The 20,326-nt window shown below is 52.7% G+C and overlaps 1 protein-coding gene across 1 annotated transcript in view; it reads right to left on the bottom strand.

Annotated features, from left to right (window-relative positions):
- Window positions 1–4,997: 4,997 nt before the first annotated feature.
- Window positions 4,998–20,326, bottom strand: part of LOC119107702 (protein goliath) — a gene marked incomplete at its 3' end in the record, with an annotated part of 41,612 nt that continues 26,283 nt past the window's right edge. The window contains exons 3-8 of the mRNA XM_037231243.1: window positions 17,092–17,227; window positions 12,318–12,435; window positions 11,303–11,454; window positions 8,091–8,184; window positions 5,669–5,809; window positions 4,998–5,102 (exon numbers count right to left, since the gene is read on the bottom strand). Of these exons, the coding sequence (XP_037087138.1) occupies window positions 4,998–5,102; window positions 5,669–5,809; window positions 8,091–8,184; window positions 11,303–11,454; window positions 12,318–12,435; window positions 17,092–17,227 (746 nt within the window). The remainder of the gene's footprint in view (window positions 5,103–5,668; window positions 5,810–8,090; window positions 8,185–11,302; window positions 11,455–12,317; window positions 12,436–17,091; window positions 17,228–20,326) is intronic.

Below are 20,326 nucleotides of genomic sequence, written 5' to 3'. Positions count from 1 at the left end.
TGCGACGATACTAAACATGTGCAGCCAGCGCATATAACATATTTTTCATGGCGGTTATGTGCGATTGTCTCTGGCTTGGCGACCATTCAACAACTGCATAACGCACGGAGATGGATGGGAGGTTTGTGTGAACTGTAACGAAAGGTAACAAAGGAGGAGGGCTTTCTAGACTGCCCAACGTTACGTTCAGATATTGTTGCAAGTCATGTCATGTTACCAACATGACATGTTTTTTTGTGCGTTGTGTGTTTTGTGTGTGAACATGTCATCTTTCACAGCTCTAGCTCAATTACAAAGACGGAACACAAGTCCGTGTCAGACGAAAACCAAGCGGTCCGAACGGAATTATCAGCAGGAGTGGTTAAAGGGAATGTCCCACATTTGAAGATATTGAGGTAGGCATCAGATATGATGGGAAAAGCTTACTTGTAGCTATTGGTAAGCTTTGAAGGCTAAAAATGACGCTAAGTAACACAATTTCAGAGTTGGTAAAAATGCGCCCCATTACGTTATTGTTTGATGACGTCATGGAATGGTTCTATGACGACAGCAATACCTGGCAGCATCTGGCACCCAGACCTAAAGAATGCCTCGATGCATATGAAAGCTGACGCCAACTGACCATTGCAGTCGCGGGGGCTGTGTCGAGTGGCGGATTAGTGGGTGGTTTATTTGTGTCTTGCTGCTGGCCGTAAGGAAAGCTTTGGTGGACTGTTTGACATACGCAACGTAGCGATCGCCAGATTTTATGGCAGATTATTAATATCATGGCACGATATGCTGTGCTGCTGCGGTTGCTGCTGCGCTCTTGATGATTTTGTCAATAATTTATTGTCAGCCCATCGTTGCTTGCAGTGTTGTAGTCCTGACATTGATATCATGTGATGTGCATAGTAGTTACTTTATTGTTTGTACCTGGAAATGCGGTGCCATGCGAAAATAACTAAATTTGTAACGTTGTTATGAGTTGATTACCAAAACATAGCCATTGCTATGGTAAAGATGGTAAGGTTGGGCTACCAATAATTTTTTTGCTTAGAATTATTTATGCAATTAATAGTCAACTCTGACATAACCATTGTGATGCGATGACATTCTTGCTACTCACAGTCCTTTGGCATTACTAAATCAGTTGTAACCAGTCATAAACTATAAGCTGCTGTCCCACAGGCTTGCCAGAGTAGTCACCCAATATGGTACATTTCGTAATGGCACGGGTCAACAGCTGTGGCACTACCTCAGTGCTGTACTGTGGCATGACATAATGAACCATGCTCGAAATTCTTGAGGAACAAAATGAATGATAAACAATTTTTTCACGGTCGAGGATAGCGGATCCAGCCGTAGGTCAAGCTTTACCGGAAGGTCTTGGCAAGATCCGAGGGTGGAAGAAGACTGCATTTGCGATTGAACTATCCCATGTGAAGGGCCTGTGTGCCTGCATTCCTTGCAGCAACAACCCTGGCGTTCCTTGAATGACATTGTATAAATGAACGTTTTGGTTCTATGCATGATATTGCAAATTGCGATGATGAAAGAAGCTTTCGGTGATCGTCAGTTTCTGATCACGCTGCTGGGCGTGGACGCCATTGCCATATCTTGTCAAAGGTATCGCGTTACGCTGCTGGGGGACAATGTTGCCGGCAGAAATTCGGTCGGCGACCAAAAATACACTTTTACCACCCCTGACTAAGTGCTTGGCATCTTTACAGCGCACCCAGGCATGTGCTTTAGCACAGGTAATAATGGAATGTCGACGGCCTATTCCACATTAGCACGTTAATACGCCATCAGTCATGTGTGCAGGTCGAGCCTGTCTACGCGAGACCTTGCCTACGCTTCCTACATTAAACCTTCGGAACACTGCCATCGTGTGCGTTGATTCGTTGGTCTGGCGTCAGTCCCACGACGGTGTTTAAATACACATGAAACCTGGATCAGTCTTTGACAACCAAATCGGCTTCGAGCTTGAAAAGCATGAACACGATGCCTCCATTAAACCTGGGAAACAAGAACATTGTGTGCATTGATTCGACCGCCGGGACTTGAACTCCACGGTGATGTGTGCAAATCGGGGTCACTGGTGGCGGTCTAGATACATGTAGGTTTTATGACCACATGAGGATTCCATTATGATTTTACATAGAGAGATTCCTTTGTTGGCCTTTATCTCTGCTTGCTATCTGGACACTAGTATCCATACAAAGTACACATACTCTGTGTGTGGTACGTGTTTTCGCTCCTTGTACACTGAGTGCCAATGTAACGTGTGTCAATGAGTCATTGAGTCAGTGTCATTTTGTCAATGGGTGTGAAAATATCAGGGGTCTGTTCCACTATGCGCCAGTCATGTATATATATTGGTTATCATCGGTTATGCTTTTCAAACACGGCAACAACTCAGGCTCAAATTGACATACAGCATGCCTAATGTTGCAGTTAAGTATTCTGACAAATGTAATACATTACGCACAAATGCACATACGTAAAACGTACAATGTAATGCCATTAAGTGGCGTGCCATTTAATAGCATTGCTCCCATGAAACCCACATTATCTTGCCGCAACCACGTCCACTTTCGTTGAGGAGCAGTCAGTCTGTACCATCAGGTGTTGTAGCGGCGGGAATTGGAAAGCTTAAGGAAGAACGTTCGAAACGTACGTGCATGTCCCACATATACACACATTCCCGGATTCGTATCTGAAATATTTGACGGCCCGTGATAACCACTAGTTAGCACTTCCGATGCGCAAACCCTCCACCCGCCACGGACCATATGCGGGCTGTAAGCTTTAGTGCTTATGTAATATGCTCTTGAACCAAGCTCGTAAATGGAAGCTACCTTACCACCTGACGCGCCGAGAGAGCACGACAACGCAAAGTTCAGCGATTGCTGTAATCAGTCACAACTTGAGTTTCAGATAAGCTGATAGCTGTCTGATGCTAGCCAGCTGTATGCTGGTACGTGTCGGTAGTAGTTTGAGGGACAACGTGATTTTCCAGGCCTTTTCCGACGATATTCGAGCCATGAACGCATACACTCCCTATCAGCTCCTGGACATACAGTATTGACATGCAGTATAGCACTTGCTTTAATACGTCAATTTTTGTCGGGCATCGACGAAATGATAGCTGTGATTATAGATGTTCAAATGCTCAAAGTATGTGAGAAACGCCACTACAACGGATCGTTGCAACGAACGAAATCCACCTCCCACAAAACTATGCTTGTGGATGGGAGAACGGCGCTCAGGCCACGCACAACATCCCGCATTACATGGACGTGCAGCCAGGGTACCCGCCATTCTGACAGCGGCGTCCTGCTACTTTTCATGATGGACAGATCGTGATCTTCACATGAAGCTCTACACCTACGCACTATGGCACGTTGATTATGAACTATGACACTCCATCGCGAACAGCAAACATACGCGGCGACCTCGAAGTCCTGGACGTGTTCAGACAATACCGCGGACCAGGCTCATCTGAACCCTATCACTTGAGTTCGTCACGAACAGACCAGCCCGCCGCTGACATGTCATGGAATGTGGCGACATGATAACGCTCGGAGCTGCTTCCGCGGTCTACGACTATGCGCCACTGAGGTCATCGGATCGCAGACGTACCTCACATAATCCGAATGACGCACACAGTTTACTCTCGATCAGATGACACGGTTATCTGGTACACTAGCCAAGCTTGACAACTGAACTTGTGACGCCTCATTCGCCCACACACTCTCCAAGTGTCCCGCTGTACGCCGAAAGACCCTTGCTGGTATGGAGTCCATCTCTCCTTCGCCGTCTGCCGGCTGGTCGCTCCAGGCCCGGGACAGTTTCAGCGAAGTCGCACACCAGAGCAGCCAGGTAACGGTTTGATCCGTTTCTGGGCCTCAGAGCTTGCCCCGGAAACATCCTTCACGTCCGTTCCGAGGATTACTCCTCAACGTTTAGTCCGGAGGTCGCTCCCACATGTGAGGCCCAGAGATCACTCCTCCACGTGGATGACGATGACGTCACCGGGTGCAGAGCACGCGCCACCGGTGGCGCCACCTGCACGCTCGCTAGAGGGCACGCCGCCGGGCAGGTCGTCGCTCGGACTGGCGGCGCTCGAAAATGAGAGGCTCGCGCTAGAGGCGGCCGGACTGGCGGCACTCGCACCGGAGGGTACCCAGCCGCGGGAACTCAGGCAGGAAGGAGTGGGGCTGGAGGGAACCGGACTGGGAGTGGTCACGCTGGACGGGCTGGAGAGGCTTGGGCTTGCCGAGCGCGGCGTAGAGGGACTCGAGCTGGAAGGAATGGGACTGGATGGCGCCGCGCCGGAGGGTCCGGGACTGACAGGTTCGGGGCGCGAGGGCCCCGCGCTGTTGTGGACGTGGCAGGTGCAACGACTCGGCGCTGTGATGTTCGGATTGAAGGCCTCTGCGTTAGCACAGGAATCATCTGCGAAGGAAGCCGAACGCGTGATTAAGTGAACAACACGAGCAGGGAACACGTGACATGTCCACATACATATAAGTACATAATACATACATACATATACGCACATACATATACGTGTCCTGGAGGAACCCGTCTTTACGAGTGTGTCTATCGGCATATCTGCAGGTGAATCGGACGAAGACAAGTGTGAGTTCAGTATCATTCTCTCTGAGTGCATCAACTGGAAACACGCATTTATTTGTCTTCGTCACGCCATGAGGAATTGCACCTGGGTACATCCACTGGGTTACAATGCAGACGCTTCAAATCAAAGTGGCTTCGTTACCAACCACTTGCATACCCTTGCCGGTGGCCGAGTGGGTGGGGATGGGGCCAGGAGGGGGGGGGGGGGGGCGGCTTCACTCACGTCCGCCGTTGCGGGCGGCTCCCTGGCCCGGCGCAGGCGAGCTGAGGGAGCGCCCCAGCGGCTCGTGGCAGGCGGCGACGGCGGCGGCCGGCCGGGCGGGGGCCGAAAGACGCCTCGGCGGCTCGGCGCGGCGCGCGGCCGCCGCCAGCACCGACGAGATGCGTCGCGAACGCGCCGGCAGGGCGCCAGTGGCTGCCAGACCGCAGCTGTGCAAGCTCTCCACGCAGGCCGGGCTGGGCATCACCAGGGACATCTGGCGACAGAGACGGGAACTCTGACGCGACGGGACCGGGAGCCGCGGCAAGCGAGCGCCGTGAAGGCCACGCACCATTGGAAGAGTGACAGTTTTCGAGTCGTGCGTGTTCGCGCTAGACAGGTGTCACAACAGCAGCAGCAGCGGTTCAGATCCCCGTGGCCGGTCACGACTAAGGCCGGGTCAGGATCCAGCTTAACATCGTAACGTTTTGATCAATCCGCTAAACAATGGTCCATGTTGTGGTCTGGTAAGAAAGGTAGACACAAGACATACCCTGGATGAGTTCATACACACAACCAATGCGAGTGACATCAATTAGTGCGTACAGGGGAAGGCACCGTCGGTACAAAAATATTCCATGCATAAATCAGAACGGAGAAGATGTCACTTAATCTCTTGAAGGCAATCTCCAGAACAAGATACGCGACGTACAGCTAAAAGAGAATCATGCGCACTCCGCGCCCATCCCTAACACAAGTTCAACCAGCTCCATTTAATAAAACCACGCCCGGGACTAAAAGTGACCCGGCCGGGATTCGATCAGGCGGTCGGGCGGCACGTACGCTCTGGAGGCTGGCGCGACTGACGGAGCGTGCCGGCGAGCGTCGGCCGGCGACGAACACGGCGGACTCGAGGTGCGAGCTGCGCCGCTCCGGCCGGCTGTTCAGCTCCAGGTGGATGATGCTCTCCTCGCTGACCGAGCTCTGGCGCCGAGAACACGTCCAGCCGCGTCAAACAGGAAAGACGTTGTCATCCTTCCGTCCGCTAGCTCAGCTGGTTGGAGCGCCGGCCGTCCGGTCCAAGCACACGGAAGGGCGGGTGTGGATCGCTTTAGACCATCGCTGTTTGCCCCTGGTCCGCATGCCTTCCGACCGCTGGCAACGGCCGCGCTTAAGGTCAGGTAACGTCAGGGGGTAGGACGGATCGTGCCAAGCACTGCAGCACGCTTAACTTTCGCTATCAAATTCTGCCATTAACCCCGAATTTTACGACCGAATGGTAGTGAGCGAGGCTCACTCAACACTACCTAGCGTAAACTCTGAGCCCAGGAGCCCATTCAATGAAAAGGCCGGATTTTTTGGCAACAAACGAGGTGGGCGAAGGTGTCTTGGTTTCGCGCTGTCCTAACTGCACAGCGTAACGATATTCGGAAAGTGACTGAAGCTTGGTGCTAAGCGATGCATTTCCTGACCAGTGCAATGCTGTGACGTCACGGATGTTCTGTTCCAGTGGATGAAAGGTCGGTATTACTGGTGGTTGGTGTCCTTGGAAACATATATCTTTGAATTGGGACAAATTTTAAGAAACATTTGAAACTATGGTTACCTCCCCAGTCGCGGAAAAAGCACGCTAAAATATGGCCTGCCTTGAACACCATGTATGTCGGTTCTCGGTAATAACAGTGCTGCATAAACGAGGTTCCATACCGCACCGTAGCCCGTACATAAGCAATCGGACATCTGTCGTCGCCGGACAAAGACCGACGTGCTCATGCGCATACCACCGAGCAGCTGACGCCATGCGCCGTCCCAGACGCGGACATAACTGGTGTGCATAGATGGCCAAGACGGGAGAGAGTCCGTTGCATCAGCCGCCGCCGCCGAGGACCGTTACCATCTGCATGCGGAGCGCGCGGTGCCCGCGCCGGATCTCGACATCAGCGGTGATCGTCGCTGCCTGGGCCCGCTCCGCGTCCGTTGTCAGGCGCCGTGCGCTCGCCGAGACTAGCGGCACCCATCGATAGTCGGCAGAGCCGGCGGTCGTCGAGGGCACCGCATCTCGCCCGGGGCAGGCCCGGCCGGCGACCACGCGCCGTCGGCCGAAACAAAGCCAGTTAGGGGCCTCGGGCGTCGTGTGCGGTCGCGGTCGGCACTCGCCGGGCGGTAGCAGCCGGTAATGGGACCACTCGCGGCCGCGGTGCGCCGCCGTACCACACCCGTCCGGAGCGGGCGGCGGCCTGTTAGCGCGCCACTGAAAAAGCGTCGGTCGGGCTGGCTGGTGGAGCGGTGAAACGGACCTTGCTGAGGTCGGCGCCAAAAACCGCTCGGAGACAGGCCACCCTGGCGTCAGCAGACCAGGAAAATTGGAGAATATCGCAGTCGGCCCGCTCTGGACCGTTTCCAGCCTGCGAATCTGTTCAAAATTTCACCGAAGTAACACTCTTTCCAGGGTCGGGTTTGATTCAGCACTAGTATTCCCACGTATTCAGACAATCATGACTCGGGGGGGAGGGGGGGGAGTGAAATTCAGTATGTCTGGAAACTATTTGCATCTGATTTGGAAATTTCAGCCTCCTATCGTGCCATACCACGGTTATTACTCGTTACTCCTTAAAGTCTTTCGAGGAAAAGTTCGCTCCAAATTACATGCGGATATCAAAACGTCGAATCACCATGCGGAACCCGTCCTAAATATCCTGCATGATTTCAACGTGTGAGAGCTCATCTTGAAACCGCACGGGGGGAAGGATAAGGAGGGTCATGTGTTGGGAATGTGCGAAAAGATGCCACGATGGCGTCTTTTGGAAACATATATTTCGGAATGGGAGCCGGCGGTCGGTTTTTTTTTATTTCCCAGTCGTGGAAATGACATGCCAAAATATGGCCTGCCTTGAACTTCACATATTGGCAAGTTTCATCGCTCGCCACGTACGCCGTGACGGACGACGGAACCACCAACACTGGCCAAGGTCAGCACAAAACTCCGATAAACCCAATATTTTTTTGAGACTGGTGACGGCCGAACGCAGATAAGCTACCGCGCAAGACGCAACAGACCACAAGACAAGCGATCAGTGGGCACGTATCCGTGATAACGAAACATTTTGTCAGTCATTGAGATCCGGCTACTTTTCCAGGTCTCCCAGCGCACCAGAGCACGCCGCCTGCGCGGCGTGAGTGCGCGGACCAGACCCGGTCACGCTGACTGATCGAGCCTCATACGCTTGAAACTGCGTGACTCATTGACGTGGTGTCATTGACTTACCAAGCCATAGTACTTGAGAATATCCATTTTGCACATTGGGCACGTCCTATTCTTGAGCAGCCAGGGGTCCACGCACACCTTGTGGAATTCGTGGCTGAAAAAGGTGACGGCGTTAACATTATGTCCTACAGCATATGCAGCCACATGTAAACCAACATATTTATACAGTGCAGGAAGCAGAAGTTAACGGCTGACTTATGGTGCGATGATGGACTAAGGAGCGTACGCCATTTTAACTGCAGCTACGCCATTTTAACTGCAGCTACGCCATTTTAACTGCAGCTACGTCATTTTTACTGCGGCTACGCCTTTTCAACTGCAGCTACGCCATTTTAACTGCAGCGATCACGATGCTTTGCACGGAATTTTGAAAACAGCACACAACATCCGCAAACTAACGTTTAGAAATGCATTTTACGAAATTTCTTTAAACGCCTCATATTTGAGTAATGGTGTCATACAATTCCACAAGAGCTGTCATGATCCTACATGCTGACATGGCACACACAATTTTTCAAGGGATGACTTCACGACACATGCAGAAATTTTGCGCTCCTGATCATATGCCATTATCATGACCGGAAACAAATTCCGCATTCAACTCCAGGCTGCCAACCGTCGCAATCTTTCACGCAGATCGATGAAGGTATAATATAGCTACTGCCCAACATTCATATTTTTACATAGCCTGTAGAGCGTCCCCACCGTCGCTCCAACTTGGCTACACCTGCACACGCCTCGTAATCATCGTCAGAGACCAAGCTATGCCGGTGGATCGTCGCTCATAAATAATCCAGCTTACCCGTGCTCGATGTATACAACAAGGATAACTGTTCATCACAAAATGTACAAACATCGGACATCCCATTTTGACAAACATTAGACGTCCATCAAGCATGTACACATCGCCCTGGTCAATATTGGCCGCCTCATCGTACCACTTAGAGACGCGGTGGCAGCGACCACGTTCGACATGCGCTTGATCATCAGCAGGCCGCGTGACGAGAGGACCGATTGGCCACAAGACGTGGCCGCACTATAAACCACACCAGCACGGAGCCCGACAGGGCCGCCATTCGACGCCGAAGCGTGCGCTGGAGAGCAAGCGACCTGCCGCCTGGGGCCGACGTGGTTCCCTCTCTACAAGGCGAGGCCGAGTCCGACAACTGCGACCTTGGAGCGGAAGAAAGGGCACAGGCAGCCCAAGTCAGTTCACGCCGTTTCCAACCAAACCAGTTGGCATCATCTGCCGAAACCAGTCCATTTTGTGACTTCGCGACCGGGGAGGTTACAGAGAGTTTTTTGTACAACGCGTCCTTCAAGGAAGCCAAATGCTTGGAATTCCGAGTTACGAAACCTTTAGCTCCAACCGGCGTTAGATGCGGTGTTAACATAAACCTCCCACCAAAACTATAACAGATAATATTCCCCGCCCCAAGTGCCTACTTGCGGGACACTGTCCGTTATAATGCCCTGGGCGTAAACGTGATGTTCTGCGCCGAAGGTCAAGAGCCGCGACGCGACTGAATGCCTAGAAGAGCTGCTGCTCACGTGCTGGCGACGTCGACACACTTATTGGATTGGGCGTGGTGTCGACCCGGAACCTGCACGTGGTGGGGGCCTGCACTGCACGTGCCTACGTGATGCACAGCCCGCGGGCTTCCCACAGACTGCTGACCTTTCGCCGGTCACCTCCGGCTCTAGCCTAAGAAGAGGCACTCAGCGCGACCGCCATGCCCCAAGCTGCCGGGCCTCTAAGCCGGCAATTGCGCTGAGTGTTTCACCCAGTGTCGGCAAATCCCTGCAATGTTGGGATACTTTCCAACCTAAATTCGGCACGCCAGAATGCCGCGGATAACACCGCAACTGTCCGTGGGCCTTTGTGACGGTACCAGTGCAGCTGAGGGATGAAGGCTGCAAAACAACAGCGGGCAGGACAACATATGGGAATCAGTTGTGTTTGCACGCTTGACCTAGACTGCAAAATGGTCCACTGCAAGTGCCTTTTACCAAATAAATGTGAGATCGGTCGTCAAGATAGATTGTCATGATGAGACTAATGGTACTTGTATTACAGCTAACTACAGCTAACTACGTCGTCGTGTTGCCGTTACACTGGGGCTCGCGTTGCCGTAACGACATGAAACTGCGAAAACATCAAAGACGACGTCTGGCTTAAGATGCACTCACCTCTTTTCCACGTACCACCCATCAATATGCAGCTGACAACGCGCACGTGGGAGCCGTTCGCGGCGTGTGAGGAACGAGGTCATACCAGACGTGATAGTCATCCCATAAGGATGTTACCGAAGCATAAGCAGACGTCGCCTTTGCTTTAGTGCGTTGAAATATCCTCTTTCATGGGTGCAGCAGGCACGGATGCACAAATGTATGGAATTGGCGCACATCACAAGTGCGCCGACTATTCACATGTGTGCGCGTCGCGCGTGGTAGTCTGCACACATCGCCCCACACCGTTTCCCGTACCATCGTCGGTCTTCTCCCCGCCACTGACAGGTAATCTTACAGTGCCGCGGCGCCTGGTCACCGAGGTCTGATCTCGTTACCAAGCGGTGTATTCTGCTTTTTCAATCCGAAAATTTCACGTTTCCTATGATAGTCAAGTACAGCAGCAAAATAACAACGGCGTCTTTGCAAAGCTGCAAAGGCATGCCACCGTAATCATACGGCTTGCATTTAAATGTCTTGAAAACGTTATAACACAACTTTTAAAGAGCTTGCTGCTTAAAAGTAGCTGCAGCTACTTTCAAAGCTGCTTGTTGCCAGAAGCTCCATGGCGTTACAATTATTGGGCGTGCAGGTAGCAGTTAGCTCACGTGCGGGTAGCCATAGCTGTAGTTAGCGTGCGGGTAGCCGTAGCTGTAGCTAGCGTGCGGGTAGCCATAGCTGTAACTAGCGTGCGGGTAGCCGTAGCCGTCCGTGGAAGCCGTTACTGGTGCGGCCGGACCGCTGACGCTACAACATCCGGTCGCTTGACCCTGAGACTCGCTCCAACTGCGAGCTAGCTCGTAATGGGATATCACTACTGTCTGTTTTAAAAACTCATAGACTCCATTCAGTAATAGCGCATCCCCACATCCCCCGAAGAAGAGAGCACACCGGCGCGGCCGGTGCAGGAGGTCCGGAGACAGAGCGGGCGGCTGTGTGGGGTAGCACGATCAGAGCCGTACCCCCGGCGCCGGAGCACTCACTTGCAGGGCAGCATGCGCAGCTGCTCGGCCACCCGGTACGGCTCCAGGCAGACGGCGCAGCACTCGCACTCGTCCAGCTGCTCGTCTCCAGACTTCAGCGTCTGGACGGGTATCTTCGACAGCGCCTTCCTCGCTGCGCATGTCAGCCGCTTCTGGAAGAGGGCGTTCAGACGGGTTCGCGAGTCATGGGCGTCGGCTGGACGGGACGGGAACGTTTGGCGTTTGTGGAAACATTTGCCCGTCGCTACATATGTGCTAAAGGAAGATGGACGTATATACGCTTCAGGGCGCTTTGCAAAGACCCCGCTCAAGGGCGCATAGGAACTAGGAACGGAATGTGAGGCAGCAAGTCAAGAACGCGCAAACAGATAATGCACGTATCCAGTTAGGTCAGCAGTCACTGGCCATGAGCAACTGATCGCACAACGACAGATACAGTGTCCCTCCGCGTGCAAACTGGAGGGAAGGGGGGGGGGGGACACTCGCGACATTCGTGTAACCGGCGTGAAAGGAGACCCGGACTGCATTGCCTGCCGTGGCCAGGGCCGGCGGCCAGCAGCTTACAAATGGTCGGCCCTCTGACCGAGACACTGAAGGACGTTGACATCCCAACTTCGACACGAACACCTACTGAGGCCAATGACGTTATTTCCCACCGGGGCGCTGGTCACTACCTCACGCTGACTGCACGGGACCGTGGCCGCTCCCACGGGACGGCTGGTCGCAGCAGCACACGCACGTGTATGGACATCCGGCACAACTTTCGGGGGAGCCCAGCTCCTAATGCCTCTGAACTTTAAACACTTCGCATGGATGTCATAGACCTAAAATCCTAACGTGCCGCCGCCAACTTTGACAAAGTGCTGTCGCCGAACACGGTTGCGACCAGCATTCGGGCCGGCCGCCAGGTCGCATGTGCCAGAGTATCAGCAGTGACTGCGAGCCGGCCGGCACGGCCAGGCTCCGTTCGTGAACTCCGACTCCGACTCCGACTCGGCTTCGCTCGCAGACTCACCGCCAGTCGGTCCTTGGCGTGGATGTAGCGGAAGCGTTGCGCGTAGTAGAATAGGAGCCAGGCCAGCGAGATGACCATCAGCAGGATGAATGACACGGAGACGAACAGCACCGACGTCCTGCAATAGTGGAACATGCTGACGTCGGCCTCCTGCCGAGCCGGCGCCGGGGTCTGGACGCGCGGGGGGTCTCCTCTCGGGTCGGCCACGGCGTCCGCCACCGCGGCCGGTCGCCACTCGTGATGCGAGAGTCGCCCAGACGTCCGCAGTTGAACTGATGAGAGCCCCACGGCTGAGGCTCGCCGCAGGCTCCGCTGCTGAGGAGGGCCCGCCCCTGACCACGCCTGGACGGTGTGATCCCGACGACGTGCGGCAGCCCACGGCGGTCGAGAACGTCCCCAGCCGCGCGCCGTTGAGGTCATGTGACGTCCCCCTCCCCGCCGACGCCCGCCGTGTGTCAGTGACGCACGGCACGTGACTACACGTGCTGCGGGAGCGGCAGACGAGGCCTCCAATCAAATTCGGGGGTTCGCAGATGCGGGGCGATAGGACCGACGAGACAGTAACGGGTAGCTAGCCAGGGTCAGCTGGTCTGCAACTGCCCAATGGGCACTCTTCTTCAGAGAATGACGTCACAGGCGACCGTTATGTGATGGGCTCCAAAACCACGAGGGAAAAGGAGCTGTTCAAGTCAATTGTTCTGCGTAACAGAAGTGTAGGGAAAATATTTCAAAATGCGGTACTGATATCCATCAAACGCGATGCACTTCATATTCAACATAGTAAAAATCCTTTTCCCGAATGAGCCTTTCCAATTGGCTTCAAATAAGAGGTTTACCAGGCTATTGTGTAATATCTGGAAAAAATGTGTCAAACTTTTGCTGTCAACTGTGGACATATTTTCAAATACTTGCTGCTGCTCTACGTAAACCAATAACAGCATGAAAGGAACAGCTGCTACCTGCTTTCAACAGGACCTAAAGAGCAGTCAGAGACACTGGTTGAAGTACGCTTGGAAAAGTCAGCGGCTGTTGAACACGTTGCGGCGTGCCGGGAGGACATGCCTTGCACAGAAGCGGACATCCTGGTCCGGAACAGGCCTTTCAGAGAAGAGCGTAGGCTAATAGAGGCCAAAGCCATGTTCCGGCTAAGGCCCACTCTAAGCCGAGACAAGCGTTTAGAGTGGAGCCACGCCTGCGGAGGCTGGGTGGATAAAAAGAAAGGTTGGATAGAACCTGCTCTGAAAACCAGATTTTCAGCCTTAAAAGTGATAACTGCTAGCATGTGCTCGTTCTTGGCTCTTTGTTCATGGGGGCCCTAGATGCGATCGCGCGTTCAATGACCATCTTTTCTTTTCAGGTTTGCGCTGTTGCACGACCAGCAGTAGGAATCTGCAGACCGTCTACGATCGGGCCCGCTGCGCCATAAATGTCGTATATTTATCGACATGCCTAGGTAGGTCAATATGCTTTATTGATAACCCGTGTCTTCCAGCTTTGAATATGACCCGAAATCCCCACGATTTGCAGCGTTTTCAGTTGTTTCGGAAGACTGTAGGATGGGAATGACTTTGTCTTTATCTGATCACAGGTTTTATAATGACTCATGAATAGCTCGCGGTATGATTGAATCGCTATACGTGCACAAACGCGGCGGACATCCGCGTCTTGAACCACGTGTGATGTCACATTTGCTTGCTTACGTTCGGTTTTGTTTGGATGTCGACCCATTTTCAGCATTGGCGCATTATATCAAAAAAGGGTCTCCGAACTACATTACTAAATTATTTCTGAATATACTTCAAAAGGTTCAGATAATTGACCACAGCTCACTGAATGCTGTAATCCGAAAAATACTTCCAAAGTAGGGATAAGCATGAGGGCATCCGGCATTGATGTAATCCTATGTCAATCGCTAATGAGTCGTTCCATTTTGTGATCCCCCTCCCGGATAAAAGGCTGATCATATTGCAAAGTCCAGTTCCATTTTGAGCGGCATTTGCTATTGATCAATGGTATGCTGCCGCCTAACCTCTATCCTTAATCATTTATCGACGTTCGTACACATACCAGGCCAAGCACGCCATCCCATTACAAGGCAATCGCAAATATCGTCAGTGGTTGCTCGTCCGATGGCAGCTGTAGGGGCCTGTCGGTGCCAGCGGCGATGGCCGTCGCGTTCCACAGAGGTCATCATGCACGGACAGCGACATCGCCGCGGCGTGCGTCGCAGCCGACAATTCCAGGCACAGGTCACAGTGTGCTGCCGCTAGCGGACGTCACCTGGCAGTCTCACGTCATATCTCGGATGGCACGCCACCGGCTTGCATCCGTCCTCAAGCAAATCGCATCAAGCAGCGGACTCATCACTGTGAGTTAGATGGCGGCCAAAGGACGCCTGAAATACTTCAGTAGGTATGCCGCGACATGTTTATGGCAGGCATGCATTCTAACGGCGCGTGATAACAGATTCGACCTCATTCAGCCCGATAGCAGATCACGTTAGTGGCCATTCTGTCAGTGTGCTTGAGGCTTGTGCTAAGGCTGTTGACCCATACGGAATTTCTTCGCCCCGACGGAACATGTCGACAAACATGAAACCCTGTGACTTGCTACTGATCCACCAGCACGATATGCATGTTTTATACGCTGTTCCAGACTTATCTGATCATTGAAACATCAGCTAATATTGGCGTAGCTCAAATACGCCGTCCGGGGTCAGCTGCTTATCTTCTCCAGAGGCTTCCATCGTTTCCACCTTGTGCGTGACCCGTCAAGTGCAATGTGCAGCTACCGCAGGGAAATGGGCCAATTTGATTGCCAATGTGCAAGGAGTGTGCGTATTTCACTTCATTCATTCATTTCATTTCGCAGTTCACTTTCATTCCACATTTCATTTTTGTCACGATTTGTTGACAGGATAAGAATATGACAAGTCGACAACAAGGAGAAGATGTCAGCGGCCGCTTCGCCACCCTGACCAGTGATGCTAGTCCCCGCGACTAGGGCATACATCGACACGATGACCTCGCCTATTCGTGAGCTAATTTCCTGCGTTGTCGCCTGTCGCCTATCAAGCTGGCTAGCCGGAATAAGGTCCTGCGCTCTTCATCCGCCTGGAGCGGACGACACTGGGTACTCTGATATGAGCGCTCCGACGCGGCAGCTCTGACTCTCTGATTTGATGTGAAGCGCTCTGATCTTACGGCCTTGGCTACTCTAAGGCGCTACACTCTGAGACGCTCATACGCTCATACGACTTCTTTTGCAAGTCTACGGTGAGGATGTGCACCATAATCTGAAGACTTTAGCGCTATAGTGTGCTACAACATCTGACGTCGTGCTCTGACAACGCTGGCTGTCCGATACGAGGTCTGTCCGAAAAGACAGTCATGACTGGTGTGATGCAGGGTCCGTCTACACCGCGCGGGCCGTCCCGGCTTCGCCGCCCACTCACAGGATACCGCAGGCTGCGGCACTCTGCGTCGGCGTGCAGACCTTGCCAAAGATGAGCACCCAGAAGCTGCGTGGCCTGCCGGGCCTGGGGAGGTCAGCGTCGGCGGCCGTCGTCATGTCCGCAGTGGGCGTCAGCACCAGGGGTTGCCGTTATGTCCGCAGTGGGCGTCAACATCAGGGATTGGCGTCGTGTCTGCAGTGGGTGTCACCAGCAGTGGTTGGCGTTATGTCCACAGTCGGCGTCAGCATCAGAGGTTGCCGTCGTGTCTGCAGTGGGTGTCACCAGCAGTGGTTGGCGTTATGTCCGCACTGGGCGTCGGCACCAGGGGTTGCCGTCAGGTCCGCAGTGGGCGTCAGCACCAGGGTTGGCCCACGTCCGTAGTGGGCGTCAGCATCAGGGGTTGCCGTCATGTCCGCAGTAGGCGTCAACATCAGGGACTGGCGTCGTGCCTGCAGTGGGCGTCAACACCAGGCGTTGACGTCGTGTCTGCAGTGGGTGTCACCAGTAGTGGTTGGCGTTATGTCCACAGTGGGCGCGAGCATCAGGGGTTGACGTCAAGCCAATGAGTCTGTATATCTAGCACGCTCACTGGGACGTCTGCGCGATCACTCGGGACGGATCACGCGAAACATACAAATGGGCTGGCTGCTGTCAGCGGTACCCTCGTCCACAATGACATCACAGGGGGTCGCTCGGGCCGTGTGCTGGGCGTAGTTTTTGGCCTGCAAACGTAGGTAAAATGGACGTTGATGCGCTTTCTGTCATCAAAAGTCAAGGCTTGTGCCATAGGAATATTAATAAAGACTGGCGCACAAACAGCTGTTCAAGAATACAAATATTTCTAAATCAGGAGCAAATAAAACAAAGAAAGGCGTGAAAAAGACCACACAGGTGACAACTACGCCAACAACGAAAAACAGACAAACAACCTCTGGGCGGCCGGCGCAGCCTTCATTTGAAAGCTCCCCACACCTATCTGTTCATGCCGAAACAGACAAACATTTGCAATCACACAGCGCGTTCGAAAATGTCTGCAGTGGTCGTCTATAGAGCTGCTAACCGATAGAACGTGGTTGGGCCGGTCCCGACACCAAATGGAGTAGCGTTACGTTGACACCTATTGCTTGACGGTGATACGCGGCCTCCACGTACTAACTGCGGCCATCTCATCCGTTCAGCTAGAGAAACAAAAAGACCCGAAGAGTGTTTTTAAATATTTTCAAAATGTGCTCATTTCGCGACTCGTCTCAGGCACACCGTGGTTGTCCCTTGGGCGCAACCTCCTCTCATCCAGCGCCCCGCGTTCATTCTGGCACCCACTTGTTGAGGTTGGTGACCGAGTAGCTGAAGTGCTTGCCGGGTGTTATCTGCATGGAGACCTCAATCCCGCTGTCGGTCAGATACGCCAGATCCTCGCCCTGCTCCTTCGGGATATAGATGGTAACGATCGTGTTGCCTGTGGACAAATTATTAGGCGTTAGTACCAACCCACAATACAGATGGCAGCACCTATCATGGATGCGTGGCGAACACCAGCGTCGTTTCGCTCGTCTTCAACAACACACGGAACCCGTTACCAGTAAAGAGACACGCCTGAAAGTCGTCAAGAAGACGACTCTGCAGTTACAAAGCTAGTAGTCTCAACAAGGAGAAATGCCTCAAAATGAGTTGGTGGCGGGGGGGGGGCTGAGCCATGAAAATGGCAAAAACCTCTCAGAAAATGCGCCATCACGTGGCTCTATCCATGAATTTGGCCAATTTTTGTTCTCAACGTTGGGGGCTGGAGCTAACCACTCACGTGAAGGAGAAACTACACCGCTGGGTCCCGTCGTCATTATATGACTTACTTCGCTGCAAACCGCCGAGTCAGTGCCCTTTTGTGAAGTTGAAGAAGTTGAAGAGGGAGTCGCGCAGGGACTAGGAGGGTAAGAGAAATCGTGCCCAAACTTTCTGAAAATTGAATACTGGCCCTGGGCGTTGACAGCAAAGAAATGACCAAAAATTTTCAAACCCCTCCCAACTTGGAATGACTTGCATTGCCCTGTTTTATAGCTGCTCTTTGACCATTCACAGGATAAGGTGGTGCCAAGCCCAGCGCTAATGGAACATACGAACTGCAATGGTGCCTCGCATTGACTATGCTGGACTGTATATAGTGACTTTCATGATACCTCGCAATGATAAATAAACTGCAATGGTACATAATGGCATGGGCTACAAACAATGGCGTGCAATACACACCACTCATCCTGCAAAATTGTAGATTGTGTAAAATTGTGTGAAACGTATCCTATGCGTAATTTGTTCAGTTGCATTTCGCACAAATGCAATGATTTTGCACCCATCATTACGTGCCGGCTGGGGTACCGTCAAGGACTTTTAATAGGGAAGGACAAGCTCTGACGTCAAGTTTGGCCAAGCCCACTGCTCGAGCCTTCACGTACCCCTAGCCCACCCTAGTGCTCCTTTTGACAGCCTTTTTAAATAATCTGCTTAGACAATTTTTTGTTTTTAAAAAGTCTGTCGGTCTGGTCACCCCTCTGGATTTGATTCCAGGGAGAGAGTGGGAAATACGGAAACAAAATGGATCCGCTACATATCGGCAGACAAAATATCGAACTCAAAACACTGACACACCGTATCGACTACGAGAACACCGACACTGCAAAGTGTCGGCACGCAAAATATTGACTCCTCAAAATACAAACACCACGAAATATCAACATTACGAAATTTCGATATTACGAACTACAGATAGGTTGAATATCGGCACTGGACACGAGGATTCACGTACACGAGGATGACATGGGCCTAAACCGATTATGTGTGGAACCAAAGAGTTTTCAAGATCCGGGCGTGCCAGGTGTCACGTGCCAAACAAGGTGAGACCCGCACATGGTTATTTGCCGTCTCCAGAGAGAGCTCAAATGTGCATGAGGGGTCGTCTGAAGGCGTGGTCACCCGTTCTGCAGACATCATGCTAATGACTAATGCACGGTGGGGCCCGTCGTCGTTGAATCGTTAATGCATGGCGAACATCATTTCCTAAGCGCGTAAAACACTACCACGTTTCCAGGAAGTCAATGTTGTCATCTACAGCGCTTGAAACAACAGGACGTATGCTGAACTGTTACTAATTTGCTTTCTTTTGCGGATTACGTTCAGCAAACTGGACAACCAAAACCTGTACAAGTACAATGTGCTGTCATATGCCGGTCATGAACTAGCAGTTATTCCATGGTGCCACGCTGTTTAAATATTTACACACAATCAAGGATGCATACTTAGTGGGGCGATGGGCGGCTGCCGGGGTGTGGTTCCTATTTAGTTGGAGGAGCCCCAGTCCCTTCCCTTACTTTGATAAACATTCGAAATGAGAAAAGTGGACAAAATCCGGGGAGAACCCCGTTTGCCGGCCTAATTTCGGGATAGGTTTCGTCATTTTTCACAGTTAAGTCCCCAACTCATTTGCAAAACTACGCCATTGTCAGCTGCGCCACAAAAGGCTTAGTTGGCAGAACTCGGCGCAAGAATGGCGCACGCGCCGTTAGCTGCAACGATACCTCTTATATGCATGACCCGTTTTCCTTCTCTCATGATCAACAGCAACTCATGCGGATAACCGTGCAGTAATCAGCATCCTTCGCCGTTAAGCCAAGCTTTAAAGGCCTGGACACGCGGCGGTGGCGGCGATGACGGAAGTGCAGCGAGACCTTCTGGGGTCCAGGCACGCTTCCGGGACGAACTGGCCAGATTCCTCTCAGTCCCGACTGACTGGCGCCCAGTGAGCCGTTCTGCATCACTGCCCCGCCGCCTGGTGCGGTGCCATTGAACCATGTCTGGCTTTAACCGGGCAAGCGGTGGGAGATGCGGGCTAAGCCACGCTCTAACGATCACAAGCCATGGAGCTCTCTGGACATGAACCGGGGACGGTTGTTTATTCCTCGGAAGAAGCACTTTCAGCGTCGGTGCTAAGCGAGCGCTCAGACGCCGGTGACGGGTTTGGAGTAGGATCACGGTCACCCAGTCAGTGTCTGACATTGCATCTGACGCCGTGCTGAGTCCGGGCCAACAGCTACAGCTCAACATTCATCCTGTTGCAAGTGCTGTGGACGACGACACTCGCTTCTTGGAACGTTGAAAACGAAAACGCAGTGTTTTGCGCACTTGGGAAATAATCAAGTCGTGCATCAGTAATTCAACGACACACCCCAACATGCATCAATCACTAGTTTGTCTGCCCGACAGTCCCTTCTGGTGATCACATTTTCAGACGACCCCTCAGGCAGGTCTCAGCTCCTGAAGACGGGGAATAACCAGGCCCGGGTCTCTCCTGGTTTGGCACACGACGCCGTTCGACCGCGTCTGCTGCTTGTGAAACTTGGACGCCATCTCTAGACCGAAGCCGCTTGACCGAAGTCACTTAACCGAAGCCCTTCATCCCTGAGCGGGAAACCCTGGCTGCTGCGACGCGCCCTTGACCACTTCTTTACTTAGTCGGCCTGCAACTGGCACTGGAAGGTGAGCGCTGGCTGCGGCACGGCAGCATTGAGCA

Source organism: Pollicipes pollicipes, unplaced genomic scaffold, assembly GCF_011947565.3.
Source record: "Pollicipes pollicipes isolate AB1234 unplaced genomic scaffold, Ppol_2.1 Scaffold_2555;HRSCAF=2994_pilon_pilon_pilon, whole genome shotgun sequence".
Taxonomy (NCBI): Eukaryota; Metazoa; Arthropoda; class Thecostraca; order Pollicipedomorpha; family Pollicipedidae; genus Pollicipes; species Pollicipes pollicipes.
Note: the sequence above shows the minus strand (reverse complement) of the source record. Positions and strands in the feature narration are given on the sequence as shown.